Below are 22,876 nucleotides of genomic sequence, written 5' to 3'. Positions count from 1 at the left end.
ATGGCCCATTAGACAAACAGTAAAACTATATTTAAGCTCAAATGTCCCCATAAAATGTGGAGGAAATGGACCTTATTTTGCTGCAGAGAGACAGAGAGCATGAGCAAACAAGGTTTGATCAGTGAGGGAAATTAAAATGCTGAAAACATGTTGGCACACAAGGATGGGTTACTTCTTTCACCAGGTGAGAGAGCTTTGTTTGCCCCAGAGGGACATGTGCGAGGCCAGGGATGAGAAGACCGAGACGAGGGCGCCATTATTTAGTGAGGTGATAGAGAAGGAAAACAGAGCAGAGAGTATGTGATGGCCCTGAGGCTTTTTTGGCACCGTGTCTAGAGAGCTGAGCCCCAGTGATGCACTGTGATCTGCCACTACACACACTGGCCTTTGATTTGACTGAGGCACCTCAGGGCTGGGGATCAACACACACGCACACACACTCACAACTTACTGTTCAAACTGTGGTTCCTTCTCATTCACGACTGCGCAGTTGGTCAGTGACAGTTCATCTGTTGGACATCGCCCCGCTTGCACAGTCTGGAAAGGAGATGAAAAGGAGACTCATTAACCATTAACAAAGGGAAACATGACCCATTGACATACATGTATATGCTGTAATGAAAATATTTCCCTTGGCTGTGAATCCTTACAAGATTTCTATAAAGAATGGGGCCAATGTGTTACATTGGGATCAACATCTCAAAATGGTTTGAAACACAAATAAAAAGGATTTTCATGTAGTTACACGTGTACTTTGAGGATTAAATGTGAATATATGCAAATTGGCCCATAACTCCACCTATACAATAACATAGGCCTAGGACTATACATCCTTTAAGCAGGGTTCATACAGACATTGGCAAGTCAAATTCAAGGACTTTCAGGGACTTTTTCAAGCGCTTAATTGTAATTTTCAAGGACCTCAATGTTATACAAGTGTATAATTTATATAATTGTACATATTAGGGCCTAATAAAGAACTCCCCCTCCCACCAAAAAAGCATGCAAAAAGTGTCAAAAAAGTAGGCCATTACCACTTTAAGAATAATGTATTTTTTAGGCCTTGCCAATGCATTGATATTCAAATTATTATTATTATATTAAAACGTGACAATAATGTGGACTTGCCTGACTAAATAAATTGGATGAATGAATGCCAATTTTTCTGTAGCCTATGTGGCCGATGCAGGCAAACATAATAAAGCCACGAATAGCGGTTGAATTCATCTCACTATTTGAATCTCACATCGTTCATTTTTTTATGGAAGGATTTGTATGGAAAGCCAAGTTGAAGCCAACATTAGATGTTGTCGTCCTCATAATAACCGCATATGGTTTTACCGCAACAGAGTAGCGCAACACCCTTCAAATGAAGCGGCGGGAAACAAATGAAAGAGGCCACATCTCTCACAAAAACGGATCAAAAATGAAAATCAGGAGAACTTAGAAATTTGCTACAATAATTACAGAGCCCCACCTGTTTTGAGCCCCACCTGTTTTGCATGTTATTTTGGGCATTAATTTGTGTCACATATCAGTTTGCAAATAATGTAAAAAAACTAACATTTTCCTTGAGTTAATAAAGCCGCATACAAACATGGTCTCTTTCCTGAGCAAAGCAGCTCCAAAACGCAGGCGTTTTAGCCTAGCTCAGTGCTTTCTGTGATGGAGGGGCAGCCATTGAAAATACAGAGCGTAAGCATTGGTAATCTTCTCTAGTTGCGCCGTGATTGGCTCAGTGTTCTGTCACTCATGGGGACACTAGGTCACTGGCGAATCTACAAGGAGAGCTAGGCAGTTCAAGCCCCCTGTCATAGATTTACATTAGAAGTGCCCGTCCAAAATAGGCTCAAGGTCATTGGACACAGATAAAATGACGTCAAATCATGTTATATCTACTGTAGCTTTGATTGGACTGATCATGTCAACATCACACTTTCACAATCTTAGCTAGCAAGCTAGACAAGCAGTCATCATCATGATTCACGTCGACAATCTACTGGCAAATCCTTTTCAATCCTTGTCATATAAAGAGAAATTATAGCTAAAACGTATTGGTGCTCATCAGCCATTGGACATAAACATTACACAACAAGTCGGAAATCGCAAATTCAACAATGAGTGGTTTGGAAGGAATCAATGGCTAACTGTGAGCGTTGCAAAACAATCCCTATTTTACTTCCCATGCCTGCTATTTGGTGGAGAGGGTGTGTGGTCCAAGTCTGGGTTTAAGGATTTAAAACGTCTGTCTGAAAGGGTCTCTTTTCAAGCTTAAAAATGATAAACATTCACACACAACACCATGGGCAAGAAAAGGTTGAATACATTGGCCATGCTGTCAATCCAGCATGACTTCTGCCACGTTCAAACCAACTGGGAACTCAGGGGGGAAAAAACGAGCTTGGACTGGGAAAATATGTTTTGAACGGTCATGCAACTCGCAATTCCAAGTCGGGAACTCTGGCCTCTTTCTAGAGCTCTGACCTGAAGATCACTGACGTCATGATTCAATCTTATGTTTTTCAGAGTTCCCAGTTGTCTTGAAAGCACCATAAATCCAGATAATGACAGACTTTGATGACAAAGTTTGATGACAAAGTTATGCTGCATAAATGATGTAATATGCCAGGGAGATATGTATACAGTAGCTAAGAAAGTAATACTACGTGTATGTTGTGTAGTAACCTGTTAGTAGCCCATGTGTCTCACCCTAAGAATTTGGTCCCTCTCCCTCACCCCCTCAGAACTTAGCCTACTGTTCTGACTTGGTGGTGCACATGTAGCCTATAGCCTGTTTTAGAGAAATATTATCATTGAATCTTGTAAGAGCTTTCATTGTCTGCTTATATGCCCATGCTATTTATCCTTCGGTTCTGACTTGGTGTACAGGGAGAAGAAAGGCCCATGTTCTGAATTCTGTCGCTGTACATTTCCAAAGTGCTGAACAAATAGTTATATCGGCTACTCGCTCATTAATGTCTTAATCGAAATTACAGCTTGCCTCTTATCTGCTCATCGTTCCCTTATGCCATAATTTGTACATCTCAATTGTTTTTATTGCTTATATACTGTACGTCTATCTCATTAGGACACTATATGACCAAAGTATGTGGACACCTGCTCGTCAAACATCTCATTCCAAAATCATGGGCATTAATATGGAGTTGGTCCCCCCTTTGCTGCTATAACAACCTCCACTCTTCTGGGAAGGCTTTCCACTAGATGTTGGAACATTGCTGCAGGGACTTGCTTCCATTCAGCCACAAGAGCATTAGTGAGGTCGGGCACTGATGTTGGCGATTAGGCCTGACTCGCAGTTAGCGTTCCAATTCATCCCAAAGTTGTTTGATGGGGGTCGAGGTTAGGGCTTTGTGCTGGCCAGTCAAGTTCTTCCACACTGATTTCTGTATGGACCTCGCTTTGTGCACAGGGGCATTGCATTGCTGAAACAGGAAATGGGCTTTCCCAAACTGTTGCCACAAAGTTGGAAGCACAGAATCATCTAGAACAGGGGTGTCAAACTCATTTTAGCTCAGGGGCCACATGGAGGAAAATCTATTCCCAAGTGGGCCGGACCGGAAAAATCATGGTATATATATATAACTTAAAAACAACAACTTCAGATTGTTTTCTTTGTTTTAATACGATCAACATACAACATAAAGCTGGAGCCTGAGGACAGTGTGTCCAAAATAGTACAAGCACAACATCACTATTAATCATAAAACACCTCAAGTTATTTGAAAGTTCTGAGGACAAAGAACACACAAACACACAATGCCTCAGTGATTAACAGAACTGTTTCACAGATCACAGAACTATATCAGGGTGTCATTTCTCAGGCAGAAATGTAGATAAAAATAATGAAATCCTGTTCCCCAAACAAGTGCAAGAACCACAGAGTCAAGAATAGGTTAAATATACAAATAAAATAAAAACAATAGCACATCAACATAAAAACATATAAACATAAAGCTGGAGCCTGAGGACAGTGTCCAAAAGCACAACATCACTATTAATCATAAAACACCTCAAGTTATTTGAAAGTTCTGAGGACAAAGAACACACAATGCCTCAGTGATTAACAGAACTGTTTCATAGATCACAGAACTATATCAGGGTGTCATTTCTCAGGCAGAAATGTAGATAAAAATAATGAAATCCTGTTCCCCAAACAAGTGCAAGAACCACAGAGTCAAGAATAGGTTAAATATACAAATAAAATAAAATCAATTAAAAACAATAGCACATCAACATAAAAACATATAAACATAAATCTGAAAGCGTTGCTCAAACTCCCGTAACAGTCCCGTTATTTTATCTTTGAACCGCTTCATGTCTGCCACATGTTGGGTCGCGCACACATTTTTTCAGACAGGGGAAGTGAGCTGCATCACCACCGGCAAGTTGCGTCTCCCACAATGACAGCTTCAACTTGAAAGAACATATGCTGTCATAATACTGCGTGACAACTTTGTTGCGCCCTTGCAGCTGTTTGTTCAAGTTATTCAGGTGCTCTGTAACATCCACCATAAATGCAAGGTCCTGCATCCATTCTGCGGAATGAAATTCTAACACTGGTTTGCCCTTTTCTTCCATGAACTGTTCAATTTCTTCTCGTAAATCAAAGAAACGCCTCAGCACAGCACCTCGGCTTAACCATCTTACCTCAGTGTGGTATGGCAGGCCATAGATGTGGTCTTTCTCTCTGAGAAGGCTGTCAAACTGACGGTGATTCAGGCTTCTGGATCGGATGAAATTAACAGTTTGGATGACCACCTTCATGACGTTATCCATCTTTAATGACTTGCAACACAAAGCCTCCTGGTGCAAAATACAGTGAAGTGTCAAAAAATCACGTCCTCCATTTGCAGATTGCACTTTCTCTCTGAACTTTGTCACAACGCCTGCTTTTTTCCCGATCATTGAGGGCGCACCATCTGTAGCCAGGCTGACAGTGCGGGACCAGTCCACTCCAACCCTGTACAGCGCGCCGACGAGTGCGGTAAAAATATCAGCTGCTGTCGTTGTATCGGTCATCGGCACCAACTCCACGAACTCCTCGGTGACGGTCAATGTGTCATCAACTCCGCGGATGAAAATGGCAAGTTGTGCAGCATCTGTAATGTCCGTGCTTTCATCAATTGCAACCGAAAACGCAATAAATGACTTTACTTTTTGCTTCAACTGGCTGTCCAAATCCACTGAAAGATCGGAAATCCTGTCTGCAACTGTGTTTCTTGTCAGGCTGATATTTGCAAAAGCCTGCCGCTTTCAGGGCACACAATCTCCGCTGCCTTCATCATGCATGTTTTTACAAATTCACCCTCACTAAATGGTTTTGAAGCCACTGCGATTTCATTAGCAATGAGGTAGCTAGCTTTCACTGCAGCGTCACTGATGTCTCGGCTGTGAGTAAACACAGACTGCTGTTTCTTCAGACCTGCCAACAGTTCATTCACCTTCTCTCATCTCTGCTGTCCTTGAAATTTGTCATATTTGTCGGCATGAAGACACACATAGTGGCGACGAAGGTTATATTCTTTCAGCACTGCAACATGCTCTGAACACACCAAACATACAGCTTTCCCATTCAATTCAGTGAATAAATAGGATGACCATTTTTCTTGGAACACTCTGCACTCTGCGTCCACTTTTCTCTTTTTTGACAGAGACATATTGGGGCAATGAGGGTGCCAAAGCACATAATGTTAAAAGTAGAAGCCGTAATAAATATCGCGGGCAAAACAAAGTAGCTCATTGGCTGCACGTGCTTGACCTACTTGCTCTGCCCCGGTATAAACAGTTTGCTTGCTTAACACAATTGCTATTGCGCCATCCAGTGGACGCAATTGGAACAGCAGTTTATTTTATTGAAAAATTGCAGCGCATTTTTATACTTTACAAAATTATTATTATTTTTTTATTATTTTATTTTTTTCTTCAAAATCATCTCGCGGGCCGGATTAAACACGTTTGCGGGACTGATCCGGCCCGTGGGCCGGACGTTTGACACCCTTGATCTAGAATGTCATTGTACGCTGTAGCGTTAAGATTTCCCTTCACTGGAACTAAGGGGCCTAGCCCGAACCATGAAAAACAGCCCCAGACAGTTATTCCACCTCCACCAAACTTTACAGTTGGCACTATGAAGTTGGCACTACGCAGCTGAGCCTTTGTTGCTCCTAGACGTTTCTACTTCACAATAACAGCACTTAAAGTTGACCGGGGCAGCTCTAGCAGGGCAGAAATTTGACAACCTAACTTGTTGGAAAGGTGGCATCCTATGACGGTGTCACGTTGAAAGTCAATGAGCGCTTCAGTAAGGCCATTCTACTGTCAATGTTTGTCTATTGAGATTGCATGGCTGTGTGCTCGATTTTATACACCTGTGAGCAATGGGTGTGGCTGAAATAGCCTAATCCATTCATTTGAAGGGGTGTCCACATAGTTTTGTATATATAGTAAACCTTATTCATCATTTTAGGTTATGTTGCAATGATTTCATTGTTTTGCTTACTTTGTGTATTATAATTACAGTAGCTCATGTGCTTTTCTTCACAAGGAGGGGATACTATATAATGTTGTTGGGTCTGTAACCATGTTTTAGAAAAAGCTGTTGCGCAGCAACTCACTGCCTTTCTGAAGACAAACAATGTATACGAAATGCTTCAGTCTGGTTTTAGACCCCATCATAGCACTGAGACTGCACTTGTGAAGGTGGTAAATGACCTTTTAATGGCGTCAGACCGAGGCTCTGCATCTGTCCTCGTGCTACTAGACCTTAGTGCTGCCTTTGACACCATCGATCACCACATTCTTTTGGAGAGACTGGAAACCCAAATTGGTCTACACGGACAAGTTCTGGCCTGGTTTAGATCCTACCTGTCGGAAAGATATCAGTTTGTCTCTGTGAATGGTCTGTCCTCCGACAAATCAACTGTACATTTCGGTGTTCCTCAAGGTTCCGTTTTAGGACCACTATTGTTTTCACAATATATTTTACCTCTTGGGGATGTTATTCGAAAACATAATGTTAACTTTCACTGCTATGCGGATGACACACAGCTGTACATTTCAATGAAACATGGTGAAGCCCCAAAATTGCCCTCGCTAGAAGCCTGTGTTTCAGACATAAGGAAGTGGATGGCTGAAAACTTTTTACTTTTTAAACTCGGACAAAACAGAGATGCTTGTTCTAGGTCCCAAGAAACAAAGAGATCTTCTGTTAAATCTGACAATTCATCTCGATGGTTGTAAAGTCGTCTCAAATAAAACTGTGAAGGACCTCGGTGTTACTCTTGACCCTGATCTCTCTCTTTTGACGAACATATCAAGACTGTTTCCAAGGACAGCTTTTTCCATCTACGTAACATTGCAAAAATCAGAAATTTTCTGTCCAAAAATGATGCAGAAAAATTAATCCATGCATTTGTTACTTCTAGGTTAGACTACTGCAATGCTCTATTTTCCGGCTACCGGATAAAGCACTAAATAAACTTCAGTTAGTGCTAAATACGGCTGCTAGAATCCTGACTAGAACCAAGAAATTTGATCATATTACTCCAGTGCTAGCTTCCCCTACACTGGCTTCCTGTTAAGGCAAGGGCTGATTTCAAGGTTTTACTGTTAACCTATAAAGCGTTACATGGGCTTGCTCCTACCTATCTTTCCGAGTTGGTCCTGCCGTACATACCAATACGTACGCTACGGTCACAAGACGCAGGCCTCCTAATTGTCCCTAGAATTTCTAAGCAAACAGCGGGAGGCAGGGCTTTCTCCTATAGATCTCCATTTTTATGGAACAGTCTGCCTACCCATGTGAGAGACGCAGACTCGGTCTCAACCTTTAAGTCTTTACTGAAGACTTATCTCTTCAGTAGGTCATATGATTGAGTGTAGTCTGGCCCAGGAGTGTGAAGGTGAACGGAAAGGCTGGAGCAACGAACAGCCCTTGCTGTCTCTGCCGGGCCGGTTCCCCTCTCCACTGGGGTTCTCTGCCTCTAACCCTGTTGCAGGGGCTGAGTCACTGGCTTGCTGGTGCTCTTTCATGCCGTCCCTGGGAGGGGTGCGTCACTTGAGTGGGTTGAGTTACTGACGTGATCTTCCTGTCCGGGTTGGCGCCCCCCTTGGTTTGTGCTGTGGTGGGAGACCTCTGTGGGCTATACTCGGCCTTGTCTCAGGATTGTAAGTTGGTGGTTGGGGATATCCCTCTAGTGGTGCGGGGGCTGTGCTTTGGCGGAGTGGGTGGGGTTATATCCTTCCTGTTTGGCCCTGTCCGGGGTTTTCTTCGGATGGGGCCACAGTGTCTCCGGACCGCTCCTGTCTCAGCCTCCAGTATTTATGCTGCAGTAGTTTATGTGTCGGGGGCTGGGGTTAGTTGGTTATACCTGGAGTACTTCTCCTGTCTTATCCAGTGTCCTGTGTGAATTTAAGTATGCTCTCTCTAATTCTCTCGTTCTCTCTTTCTCTCTGAGAACCTGAGCCCTAGGACCATACGTCAGGACTACCGGGCATGATGACACCTTGCTGTCCCCAGTCCGCCTGGCCTTGCTGCTATTCCAGTTTCAACTGTTCTGCCTGCGGCTACGAAACCCCTACCTGTCCCAGACCTGCTGTTTTCAACTCTTTAATGATCGGCTATGAAAAGCCAACTGAGAGACCTGAGCCCTAGGACCATACGTCGGGACTACCGGCCGTGGTGACTCCTTGCTGTCCCCAGTCCGCCTGGCCTTGCTGCTATTCCAGTTTCAACTGTTCTGCCTGCGGTTATGGAACCCCTACCTGTCCCAGACCTGCTGTTTTCAACTCTTAATGATCGGCTATGAAAAGCCAACTGAGATTTATTCCTGATTATTATTTGACCATGCTTGTCACTTATGAACATTTTTGAACATCTTGGCATGGTTCTGTTATAATCTCCACCCGGCACAGCCAGAAGAGGACTGGCCACCCCTCATAGCCTGGTTCCTCTCTAGGTTTCTTCCTAGGCTTTCGCCTTTCTAGGGAGTTTTTCCTAGCCACCGTGCTTCTACACCTGCATTACTAGCTGTTTGGGGTTTTAGGCTGGGTTTCTGTACAGCACTTCGAGATATTAGCTGATGTAAGAAGGGCTATATAAAATAAAATTGATTGATTGATTGATTGGTTTGCCAGTGATTCTCTTCCCATTCAAAAAAACATTCTGCAACAAAAGGTTCAGTAATAGACTCATGTAATTCCAGTTGATATTGTGAGGGTTGTTTTTTTTGTGCAATACGCTGTCTGTGTGTCAGTATATTGTCTATAAAAGAGAATCCTCGTGATTGTATTTTCCTTCCTTTTTAGACCACATAGGCCTAATGAAAGAATGCAATGTTGTGTAGTGGCATTGCTGGCATGCATCTAAAAATACATTTGTTGAGTTTGCGCCAGTTTGTTGAGTATGCTAAAATCGCCACTGGTGTTGCGCAATAGTCTATCCTACACAATTGTGCACAGTAGACTTCCAAAGCACAAAAACATATGAAAGCAAGAACTCATTACCTTGATGCTTTCTCTGTTAAAACTAATTAGACCCTGTTGTAAATCAAGCAGACAACAACAGATGAGCAACACCAATTCACTAGGGATATTAGATACAACGTGGATCGAGGCAACAAATGTCTTTACCGGCGTAATGAATGAGACGGCAAAATATTCTGGACATTCCTCTCAAGCACCTTTTTTCCAGTACCTAGGCTGTTGTTGAATCGCATGCGCTATCACAACAGCTGTTCGTCACTTTCCTGTCATTCTGAAAATTCCTTCCTGGATCAGATGATGATGTGTGAAAATATCATGGCTCAACTAATCAGCTGGACACCAAATACACATCCAACAAGGATTATGCATAATTATTGAAGAACCATGTTAATTACAGTATCGATTTAGGTTTTAAGTATCAAGGTAAGGTGGCTCCTTCGGTTAGAAGCATTCAATTTTGGAGGATATTCATTCATATGATAGGTGAGATATACAAAACCTTGCAGAGAGCCTATCTGACAAGCTCTTAAAAAATATATATAAACTACTGAAACCAAGACTTAAAAAGAACTGATATTGGCACTAGATGGAGGGAATGAAGGAACATAACTAACGAAATTACAGTTAACAAAAATGTAAGCTTAATCCAGTGTAAACTAATGTATAGAATTTATTATACAACAGACAAAATTCACAAGGAGTCATGTCTTAAGTGTAAAACTAACAAGCCTTCTGTAAACGCTATAAAGTCCAAAAGTTATGGGCGGAGTTAGAAAGTTGGCTGTCTTTTAATTTAAAATGTACTTTTAATCCGTCTGTCTGCATATTTCAAGACATGGCATATGAGGGTGCAGTGAGATACCCGATGGATTGGATGGGTTGGATGATACTTTTCTCGTCAATCACCTTGAAAAAACGTATACTTAAAAACTGGAAATCAACCAATCCGCCATCTTTAACACAATGGAAAGGGCAAATGCTTTATTATCTAAATGTTGAAAGTGCGTGGGCGACGGAGAGAAACTAAATGGTGCAGTTTGAGGCCATGTGGCGTAAAGTGATGCAGGCGCTGGAGATGGCGTGTGAGCAGGTGTGTCTGGGCAGGTGTGAGGTCGTTGATGTTGTGTGAGCTGTCATTTGTATGTTTTGTACTGTTTAAAAAAAATATATATATATATATATATATATATATATATATATATATATATATATATATATATATATATATATATATATATATATATATATATATATATAGAAACATTCGATTTTGCAATGCATATTTTATTTTGGATTTGTGTGCCCATGAAAACTGTTTTCACCCCAAAACATAAGGAGACACGAAATGTTACATAGTTACACTGCATTTCTGAGAACTCTCTACAAAAAACTGTCAGACAGCTAGATCCAGGATTCTTATAGGGTTCAAGTTCAATGTCTAATTTAACTGATTAATGCTTAATATATGATATGACAACTTGCACTGCCATAAATGCCCTGCATTCCTGTGTAGATTGTCAACCTATGCACGTTTGCCAGACGGCTTCTTTTCAAATAATTTTAGCGGGTCAATTTAGCCTATTAGCACAGGCTGTGAATGGGCTTGTCACTCCACTCCAGCTAATTTGATAGGATGGAAAAGCTATTCCTGCTATAGGCTATCCATTCATACTTATCCCCAGGAGAGGCAGGGAAGCATTTCACACTGTGGTTGTACAGACTGGATTGATCGAATTGGAGGAATTCATAGAATGTTCTTGAAAATATATTGGTGTAAACTGAAATAAGAAAAAGTGAGCAATAGTGCTTTGTGGAAGAGTGAAGACAGTTTGATGGTAGACAAGCCTCCTACAGATTCAAAACAACTCAGGTTTGTTAACCAGTTTAACAGATGAAAATCGTAAAATCTTAACAAAAAGGTAAACTCAGCGATATGACGTAGATGCAGAAAGTAAACAGCATAGTGGGTCAATTTCCGTAACATCTAACAGAGTTAAAGCGAGAGGCTCAACCTCTCCTCTGTTTTGGTCCTGTGGCTACCACGCTGTAACAGCGTGAAGCAAACCCATGCACATGCGCAGATACTGTGTGTGATTGTGTTCGAGCAAAGTCTTGCATCTCACTCATCTCAATATCTGCTGTGCTGCTCGTGGCAAGTCTACCTTTAACCACGTTACATAATGTTTAGGCTAAAGTTCTCCCTTAAGGGTTTCGGTTTCTGCTGAAACCAACAGTCATTACACCCATCTTCTTCATTCAGTCAATATGGCCACCTCAGATTTCAGGCTATTTTCCCAAAATGGTTGATAGTAACCTTGTAATATAATCACAGCTATAAGTTCTCCATAGGGATGGTGATTTATACAAGCCAAGTGTAAAATGTAAAATATCAAGGGAGACATTTTCTCAAGGAGAACCTTCTTCTGAAAACTTCAAATCCCCATGCCTCCACTCTCTACTGACATATCAACCGCTGCCACAAATTTGGCAATACATTCAGGTTGCCATGATGATTTTTTCTACCAGGTCGAACAGACCTATAGAAAGCTCGACCATATATCTTATCTTGAGAGAGACATGCAATCGCAAACAAATGGAATAGGGGTAGGTATAGGCAATAGGCTGCATACAGTTCACTTTAGTCATTTTCTATTAAGGTATCTTTACTTTTACCCAGGTATGACAATTGGGTACTTTTTCCACCACTGCCCAAAGTTGCAAAGAAAATGTTGTGATACATTTGATAAACACAAGAGACCAGCAAAATGGATAAAAGCGCAGTAGCAGTAACAGCAGGATCTAGTGGTCAAAACCTGGTACTTTCACTTAATTTATGAAGAAAATGCAAGCGACTTCAATGGCTAATTTCTCTGAATAGGGGGAAAAAAACATCACCAAATTCACTGAGAATACATTACATCGTATGGATAAACAATACTCCAAGTCACAGCTTCATTTAACTTGTCAAACATACAGAACTGATACTGTATACTGGCCATTGGGGAGGACTTGGTGTGAAGTTTAGGGGGTCAGTGGGTGGCATTTTACCATTTATTTGGATAAATAAATCATTGTTAAGGAGAGGTTTTTGTGCAAATCAGATGTTGGGTACTATATTTATTGAATACTATATGAATCCTATCAATTGAAATTGCCAATTTGGGTACAATCATTTAGCTTAATTTCTCAGAGATCAAAATATACTTCAACAAAATAATGTTGCAGAAAGGCTTATCTTGTCTGTTTGTAACCACAGAAACAATTTTAGAACAATCTGAGATGATGAGTGGTTCAAAATCCTCTTTCTTGTGCTTTTTGAGCAGGAACAACCGTAGAGTAATTTAACACTGGTCACCTCATATTCTGTTTGTATACTGTTACTGTATGTATATATTGTATTCTCAACATAGCTCATCCTAATACAACTACTACTAGGCAGGGCAAACCGTTTTGGTTATTTCTGGTATATCATAAAAATAAATTAATCATAGCATGTTTTTGGACTCATTCAGCAGTTTTTATCTGATTAAGTACAATACCATTGTAAATTAATGTTGAAAGTTCCATTTATATTCCTATGATGTTGTCGCTGCTTCCTGTTGACAAGACATATGGATAAATTGCCCAATGTCAAAAGACAGTTTGAAAGTGCCCAAATCAATAACTAATATACAGAAACAGTTTGTGATATATTGAAAACCTAAACAAAAAATTTACTATCTACACATAAAAGATGTGCCACACTAACCAGGTTTCCATCCAACCTTTTCATGCGAGTAAAGTACATGTTGGATGAAAAATGTCATGACAGGCCTGATGGAAACAGAAAATTTTTCGGTAAACTTTCCAAATGCTAAAAAACTAAATATGCTAGACAAGGTGGGATCTTTTTGTGTAGGTAAAATGAATTATGCAAGAAATGTCGGTGGAAACGCTTTTATGCGCAAATATTGATATAATAACAGTCATATCGAAGTAAACTTGGAGTCACGCAATGACGTATGTGGTCCTCCCACTACGACTCGTTAGGAAAGCATGCAGTTTATTTATTCAACTTGTATTTTTTATTCAGTACATGGGAAAAGGTACTTTTATGTGCACTATGTCATCACGCACAGCCTTGATGGGAACATCTCTGGTGGAAAAATGCGCATATTGTTTTTATGCAGATTTTAGAATATTCACACTAACATTTGTCACCAGTTGGATGGAAACCTAGCTGCTAGTAATCATATTACCGGTATTTTTTTTAACAAGCACCTTATAAACTGCACACGCACCTAAAATCCCTGTTGTTTAGACAAGTGGCAATAAATCACTCATCGATCGGGGGGTGGGGCTAAGGTAGCTAGTCTACTTCCTCCCATATGTCCCCCTGGTATTGATTGCTAGAGTCCTTGTCAATAGTTGTGGCTGGAATAATGCACGTCTGCAGTTTTGGATGAAGCCCTATGAATTAATCACTCCTAAAAGTACATAGATCACAACTGTCAACCTAGGCTACTCCCCAATTAAAACAAACATCAATATGAAAAAGGATTTGAAAGGTTTCAGGGGAAACTCAATCTATACTGCCTTAAGATCTCAGGATGGTATTACTGAAATATATTATTTGATGCTTACAGGCAGTTCCTCTGAAAGGCTAACAGCATATTGGTCTGGGAAAACCACTTCGGTGCAGAACTAGCCTAATTGCATAGGCCTAATGCAGACTAAAACTGCAGATTTAGATCAGGCAACAATAAGTTAATGAGCATTATCAGTCATTCTTTTTCCTTTGAAGCAAGGAAACCATATTTTTTTCTCAAACTGCTCATAAACTGCTCATTAACTGGCCTGTTTAGATCTCAACATGTGTACCTATCGAGCCCACCAAAATCTAAGTTTAGACATTTCTAACGTATACAGCACTAATTGTTGTAAAAGAAGTGGAGATAAAATAAAATATTAATCTCTCATGTGAAGTTTTATGACTGTACTTACACCAAGTCTGGACTGGGCATAATGGTTACTGAATGTACGCTTTAAACCCATGGGTATTCCAAATAAGCCCACCTCTTAAATAATCCATTTTTATACATTTCCAAATGTTTAAAACTTACAAATGGACATTTCTTATTTATGCTTAAATTATAGTCATTTCCCCTAAAGTTATTAAAATCAATTGATTATTACTATTCATCATGGAAGTAGCATTCATAACAGGGGGTGTCGAATCGTATACGCAGAGGTCAATTTGGGCCCAAGCTTTTGTTATTGCCAACTAGTACACACCTGATTCAACTTATCAACTAATCATAGACTTCAATCAATACTTGATTAGTTGAATCAGGTGTGTTACTGCTTGGTTGGAACAAAAACCTGCACCTGCCCTCTGTGGATAAGAAGCCATGCACAAAGACTATAACACAAACATTTTACCCCCCTTTTCCTCCCCAATTTTGTCATATCCAATTACGATCTTGTCTCATTGCTGCAACTCCCCAACAGGCTCGGGAGAGGCGAAGGTCGAGTCATGCGTCCTTCGAAACATGACCAGCCAAACCGCGCTCCTTAACACCCGCCCGCTTAACCCGGAAGCCAGCTGCACCAATGTGTTGGAGGAAACATCGTTCAACTGACGACCGAAGTCAGCCAGCAGGCATCCAGCCCGCCACAAGGAGTCACTACAGCGCGATGAGCCAAGAAAGCCCCCCTGACCAAACCCTCCTCTAACCCGGACGACGCTGGGCCAATTGTGCGCCGCCCTATGGGACTCCCAGTCACAGCCTGGGATCGAACCCGGGTCTGTAGTGACACCGCCTTAGACCGCTGCGCCACTCGGGAGGCCTACACAAACAACTTTTAAATGAATTATCAGAAATCTGGTTCACATTTGCTGTACTCCTATTCTTGTTAATTAGTTCAACTTGTCTTTCTTAAGCCTGTCTGAAGACCGTTTCAAATCTCCCCCTCTACTGTTGTACTACAAAGGTACATGTGGTGAACCAATTAAGAGTAGCACCTAGATGAATGAGGGACAACAATATGACAATGCCCCGGCCCTAACTGCATGAAGCATGTGGCAAATACATTTGATTTGAGTAGTCGTCCAATAGTCATCTTCTTGTCCCTCATTTGTTTCCATTTTTGTCCACTACTTGGTCTTCTATCCCTGATATCCTTCAACCCTGACCTTATTATTCTCTCTCTGCATCAATCACTTCCTGCCCACTCCAAACATCTTGGAGAGAGTACAGAGGCTTTTAATTGTTCTTGATTGTTTTTAATCTTGGTAGAAGAACCATGGATAGATGCATAATATGCATAACTGTAGTTATGAGTAGTTTAATCAACTTATATCTGAAGAAAAAAACGATTTATGCTCAGGTTTATTGAATATTAGGGATATCATCACACAATCCCCATGTATTTCAATGCAAACTTGGCTTAATAGGAGAATACATGGCTAAATTAGAAAAGCAATGATTTATTGTGAAAAGACAGAATAGCAAAGTTTACTCAAAATATTTGGAAATCAATGGTCTGGGGTATAAATATACACTATATAGACTACAATATTATTCAAAGTTAGTATTGATCATAAACCCACCTGAGATTTTTTATAAAAATGGCATCCATGTATAACAACGCAAGGTTCATTTAACAGTAAAATAAGACCAAATGCATTAAAGCTGTGAGTGCTTGAGATCTAGTCTATTGTTGTGGTTCACCAAGTTATGTTGCTACTGTATTGACTGTGACGTGGTATGACTGCTAGCATGAAAACCCCATATTTTCAATTGGCAAGAAATAGTAATCAATACACATGCTATCATGTTCATATATTAACACATGAATCTCTGAATTTACATAAAGTATGATCACTTGTCTGAGGAGGTACTAAAAATATCAGGAAAATGTGTTTATCTGAGAGTCGCCTCCACATCAAGTCTTTTCGCAGCTTTGAAATTGGCCACTAGCAGGAACTTACAAATAACTGTCAATAATAAATAACTGAATAATAAAACATTGAATTGGCTTAGAATAAAAACTGGTATGGACACAACAACCACATGAACCTGTTGAAACATTAAATAGCAAAACATTTTTTATTTGGTCTTTTTTTATTTTAATCCAAAGATGGAAGTGGGCTTAATGGGTATGGAGCCTTAATAGATACACTTACCCGATATGCTGAGAACATAATGGAAAACTGTGTGGAAAACTGAGCTCAGTGGGCTGACAGGAGCAAATCTCTGGAGCTTTTCCACTTCTAAGGCAAAGAAAGACTTTCTAATGTTGTGTGGAACACTAAGAGCACCGTTCAGTGGCGGCTCCTGAAAAAATTCTCAGGAGGGGCAATTTTTCTGATGATTTAGGTGACCTACACACGTGCACGAGTCCGTGCACGCGATTCCAGATATCTTTACCTCTGAATAAACTGCCTTTATTATACCATATCCACCCTGTCCAAAGTCTCTACTTGGTCTCAGTTCTCCAGTAAACTTGTGATTATCAACAGTACACAACGGTAACAAACAATTGGGGGAACTCACGGGGCAGATAGTAACCACTTAAAAGGAAGCGATTCCCAAACCTTCCATAACAAAGCCATCACCTACAGAGAGATGAACTTGGAGAAGAGTCCCCTAAGTAAGCTTGTCCTGGGCCTCTGTTCACAAACACAAACAGACCCCACACAGCCCCAGGACAACAACAACAACAACAACAACAACACAATTAGACCCAACCAAATCATGAGAAAACTAAAAGAGAATTACTTGACACATTGGAAAGAACAAACAAAAAAACAGAGCAAACTAGAATGCTATTTGGCCCTAAACAGAGAGTACACAGTGGCAGAATACCTGACCACTGTGACTGACCCAAACTTAATGAAAGCTTTGACTATGTACAGACTCAGTGACCATAGCCTTGCTATTGAGAAAGGCCGCCGTAGGCAGACCTGGCTCTCAAGAGAAGACAGGCTATGTGCACACTGCCCACAAAATGAGGTGGAAACTGAGCTGCACTTCCTAACCTCCTGCCAAATGTATGACCATATTAGAGACACATATTTCCCTCAGATTACAGCGATCCACAAAGAATTCGAAAACAAACCCAATTTTGATAAACTCCCTTATCTACTGGGTGAAAAACCACAGTGTGCCATCACAGCTGCAAGATTTGTGACCTGTTGCCACAAGAAAAGGGCAACCAGTGAAGAACAAACACCATTGTAAATACAACCCATATTTATGTTTATTTATTTTCCCATTTGTACTTTAACTATTTGCACATTGTAACAACACTGTATATATACATAATATGACATTTGAAATGTCTTTATTCTTTTGAAACTTCTGAGTGTAATGTTTACTGTTAATATTTATTGTTTATTTCACTTTTGTTTACTATCTACTTCCCTTGCTTTGGCAATGTTAACACACGTTTCCCATGCCAATAAAGCCCTTAAATTGAATTGAATTGATAGTAAGGTCGCAATGACACAGAAAGCAGTTCAATGTCGGGGTACAGAGTCGCTCTCTTACCAGGATCGCGGTCCGCTCTGACCAGGGTGAAGGTGGCCGGCTCCACTTCTCTGTCCGGGACTCATCCAGCCAAGTCTCCCAGCTGTATTGGGATTCAGCTGCCAGCAGCGTTTTCATTATTTAGTCCGTTCGTAGCGGGTATGTACACGATCAACAAGATCAGTCCAAAACCAACCACTGGAAATCCATGGTTGGCAGAATGTTTGTAAACTAAGTCTACAAATTAAAAACATAAAATAACGCCGCACTGCAGGTCGCAACAGAGACGCTTCTAGCCGCCATTGTCTTAGTTACGTTCAACGTTACGTCACGTATGACGGCGCATAAGTGCAAGCCCACAGACACCCATAGAGAATGTATTGAAAGCTTTGAAATGTGAAAAAATAGATTTTACATGACAGGCTATGAGAGACTTCTGGGCGATTTTCAACTTGACTGAAATCGCCCCAAAAACGGGCGGGCCATTTGAAGCACGACTTTAGCCTGATTTGACATTTAGTGGCTGGCAGATCAGACGTGAACACTGATAACTGCTGTTGCCGTGATATAATTGATTAGAAAAAAAATCCCTTCCTTTTCCCGTTTGGCAGTGCGTCGCCCATATCGCCCTATTGAACAAGCCGTCCCTGGCACCGTTTTAACTAAGCAGTATTAATTAAGTCGTTGTGAGTTGCAGATTGTGTTAAGGGAATTCCTCACATTCTTCAGCTCAATGTGAATATAACTAAACTACAGGAAAGACTACCCCCTACACGTGAACAAGACTTTGCTTGATTGAAGTACAGGTAACTGCCAAAATAAAGAACCGACATAAAATGTCTTAATAGGGTGTTGGGCCACCACGAGCAAGAACAGCTTCAATGCACTTTGGCATAGATGCTATAAGTGTCTGGAAGCCTATTGGAGGGATGCGACAATTCTTCCACGAGAAATTCCATCATTTGGTGTTTGTTGATGGTGGGGGAAAACGCTCTCTCAGGGCTGCCCCAAAATCTCCCATAAGTGTTCAATTGTGTTGAGATCTGGTGACTGAGACGACCATAGCATATGGTTTACATCGTTTTCATGCTCATCAAACCATTCAGTGACCACTCGTGCCCTGTGGATGGGGGCATTGTCATCCTATGGGGGCATAGCCATGGTGGCCAAAATAATGGTTAAAATGATGGCCTGCCCAGGATTTTTATACATGATCCTAAGCATGATGGGATGTTAATTGCTTAATTAACTCAGGAACCCCTTTGTGTGGAAGCACCTGCTAACAATATACTTTGTACCCCTCATTTACTCAAGTGTTTCCATTATTTTGGCAGTTCTGAAAACAAACATTTCCTTTTTGGTCATGATAAACATAGGTGAAATTAGCGCACGGGAGGTGTTTGCCTAGAGTTTCCGTTTGCAAGGAAGGAGACTTCGCTTCCTTCCTTTGCACAAAGGTAATCACAATTGTTAACAGAGGTTCGCTTCAACATTTGCTACGTTGCGGAACGGTTTGTACTGAACAACATGTTTCCCCAAAACGCTCCTGTACGTTCTTGAACATACTGAGGTGCGTTTGCTCCCGTTTGGTGGTGTGACAAGGTGTGGTTTGAAGCAATGAGCGACGTATTTAAAAAGGGAAGTGGCCATGCTGACAGCGTTCTCCAACCAACAACCCAACCCCTCCCAGTTTTTCAACTAGTAGTTACAGTACAGCACCGTTTCCGTTCAGGTGAATGCTCCAGAACGTAAAAACTTACTGAACGCAGCCCGGCATTCCCCCCCAGAAGTAAAACAGGAAATGACAAACTTTTGCGAGATAATTTTACTACTGGGTTACCAAGATTAACGCAATATGAATAAGCAGGATATGAGATATTATTTTTGGTAAACAAGGAAATTAGTGATGGATGATTGCTCAAGCAATTATCATATTCTTGCAGAGAGTTATGCAGACAGCTGCAGCAGGGGCCCCAGTCACATAATATTATGTTATCCACAGATCCACACTACAGTCAAAGATGAATCTCCCTTTCATACACTGCTCAAAAAAATAAAGGGAACACTTAAACAACACAATGTAACTCCAAGTCAATCACACTTCTGTGAAATCAAACTGTCCACTTAGGAAGCAACACTGATTGACAATACATTTCACATGCTGTTTTGCAAATGGAATAGACAACAGGTGGAAATTATAGGCAATTAGCAAGACACCCCCAATAAAGGAGTGGTTCTGCAGGTGGTGACCACAGACCACTTCTCAGTTCCTATGCTTCCTGGCTGATGTTTTGGTCACTTTTGAATGCTGGCGGTGCTTTCACTCTAGTGGTAGCATGAGACGGAGTCTACAACCCACACAAGTGGCTCAGGTAGTGCAGCTCATCAATGCGAGCTGTGGCAAGAAGGTTTGCTGTGTCTGTCAGCGTAGTGTCCAGAGCATGGAGGCGCTACCAGGAGACAGGCCAGTACATCAGGAGACGTGGAGGAGGCAGTAGGAGGGCAACAACCCAGCACCAGGACCGCTACCTCCGCCTTTGTGCAAGGAGGAGCAGGAGGAGCACTGCCAGAGCCCTGCAAAATGACCTCCAGCAGGCCACAAATGTGCATGTGTCTGTTCAAACGGTCAGAAACAGACTCCATGAGGGTGGTATGAGGGCCCGACGTCCACAGGTGGGGGTTGTGCTTACAGCCCAACACCGTGCAGGACGTTTGGCATTTGCCAGAGAACATTAAGATTGGCAAATTCGCCACTGGCGCCCTGTGCTCTTCACAGATGAAAGCAGGTTCACACTGAGCACATGTGACAGACGTGACTGTCTGGAGACGCCGTGGAGAACGTTCTGCTGCCTGCAACATCCTCCAGCATGACCGGTTTGGCGGCGGGTCAGTCATGGTGTGGGGTGGCATTTCTTTGGGGGGGCCGCACAGCCCTCCATGTGCTCGCCAGAGGTAGCCTGACTGCCATTAGGTACCGAGATGAGATCCTCAGACCCCTTGTGAGACCATATGCTGGTACGGTTGGCCCTGGGTTCCTCCTAATGCAAGACCTCATGTAGCTGGAGTGTGTCAGCAGTTCCTGCAAGAGGAAGGCATTGATGCTATGGACCGCCCGTTCCCCAGACCTGAATCCAATTGAGCACATCTGGGACATCATGTCTCGCTCCATCCACCAACGCCACGTTGCACCACAGACTGTCCAGGCACCTCATCAGGAGCATGCCCAGGCGTTGTAGGGAGGTCATACAGGCACGTGGAGGCCACACACACTACTGAGCCTCATTTTGACTTGTTTTAAGGACATTACATCAAAGTTGGATCAGCCTGTAGTGTGATTTTCCACTTTAATTTTGAGGGTGACTCCTTATCCAGACCTCCATGGGTTGATAAATTAGATTTCCATTGATAATTTTTTGTGTGATTTTGTTGTCAGCACATTCAACTATGTAAAGAAAAAAGTATTTAATAAGATTATTTCATTCATTCAGATCTAGGATGTGTTGTTTAAGTGTTCCCTTTATTTTTTTGAGCAGTGTATGTGCCACAGTGCCACTGTCAGTCAGTGGATACTTAGATGGCTAGATAGTCCACATTGTTCATAGAGCTAGAGTGAAAGAGGAAAGCTCTACGTAACTTTAAATTATATTTGGACTATCCGTTGTGCCTCTTTCCCAGCAGTTGGCTATTTCAACGTCAGTTCCCTGTTGGTACTAGTGTGTGTGGGCACGGGACTATCGACAGTAGAGTATGTGGACACCCCTTCAAATTAGTGGATTCCGCTATTTCAGCCACACCCGTTGCTGACAGGTGTATAAAATCGAGCACACAGCCATGCAATCTCCATAGACAAACACCGGCAGTAGAATAGCCTTACTGAAGAGCTCAGTGACTTTCAACGTGGCACCGTCATAGGATGCCATCTTTCCAACAAGTCAGTTTGTCTAATTTCTGCCCTGCTAGAGCTGCCCCGGTCAACTGTCAGGGCTGTTATTGTGAAGTGGAAACGTCTAGGAGCAACAACGGCTCAGCCGCGAAGTGGTAGGCACACAAGCTCACAGAACGGGACCGCCGAGTGCTGAAGTGCATAGAGCGTAAAAATCATCTGTCCTCGGTTGCAACACTCACTACTGAGTTCCAAACTGCCTCTGGAAGCAACGTCAGAACAAGAACTGTTCGTCAGGAGCTTCATGAAATGGGTTTCCATGGCCAAGCAGCCGCACCCAAGCCTAAGATCACCATGCGCAATGCCAAGTGTCGGCTGGAGTGGTGTAAAGCTCACCGCCATTGGACTCCGGAGCAGTCGAAACGCGTTCTCTGGAGTGATGAATCACGCTTCACCATCTGGCAGTCTGATGAACGAATCTGGGTTTTGTGGATGCCAGGAGAATGCTACCTGCCCCAATGCATAGTGCCAACTGTAAAGTTTGGTGGAGGAGGAATAATGGTCTGGGGCTGTTTTTCATGGTTCGGGCTAGATCCCTTAGTTCCAGTGAAGGGAAATCTTAACACTACAGCATACAATGACATTATAGACGATTCTGTGCTTCCAACTTTGTGGTAACAGTTTGGGGAAGACCCTTTCCTGTTTCAGCATTACAATGCCCCTGTGCACAAAGCGAGGTCCATACAGAGATTGGTGTGGAAGAACTTGACTGGCCTGCACAGAGCCCTGACCAACACCATCAAACACGTTTGGAATACCGACTGCGAGCCAGGCCTAATCACCCAACATCAGTGCCCGACCTCACTAATGCTCTTGTGGCTGAATGGAAGCAAGTCCCTGCAGCAATGTTCCAACATCTAGTGGAAAGCCTTCCCAGAAGAGTGGAGGATGTTATAGCAGCAAAGGGGGGACCCAC

At 42.0% G+C, this 22,876-nt stretch overlaps 1 protein-coding gene across 1 annotated transcript in view; it reads right to left on the bottom strand.

Annotated features, from left to right (window-relative positions):
* LOC121547409 (vesicle-fusing ATPase) overlaps positions 1 to 22,876 on the bottom strand; it is a 51,539-nt gene that overhangs the window by 26,562 nt on the left and 2,101 nt on the right. The window contains exon 2 of the mRNA XM_041858717.2: positions 452 to 537. Within this exon, the coding sequence (XP_041714651.1) occupies positions 452 to 537 (86 nt within the window). The remainder of the gene's footprint in view (positions 1 to 451; positions 538 to 22,876) is intronic.

The sequence above is a fragment of the Coregonus clupeaformis genome, chromosome 1 (assembly GCF_020615455.1).
Source record: "Coregonus clupeaformis isolate EN_2021a chromosome 1, ASM2061545v1, whole genome shotgun sequence".
Classification (NCBI taxonomy): Eukaryota; Metazoa; Chordata; class Actinopteri; order Salmoniformes; family Salmonidae; genus Coregonus; species Coregonus clupeaformis.
This window is presented reverse-complemented; position numbering and strand designations above follow the sequence as displayed.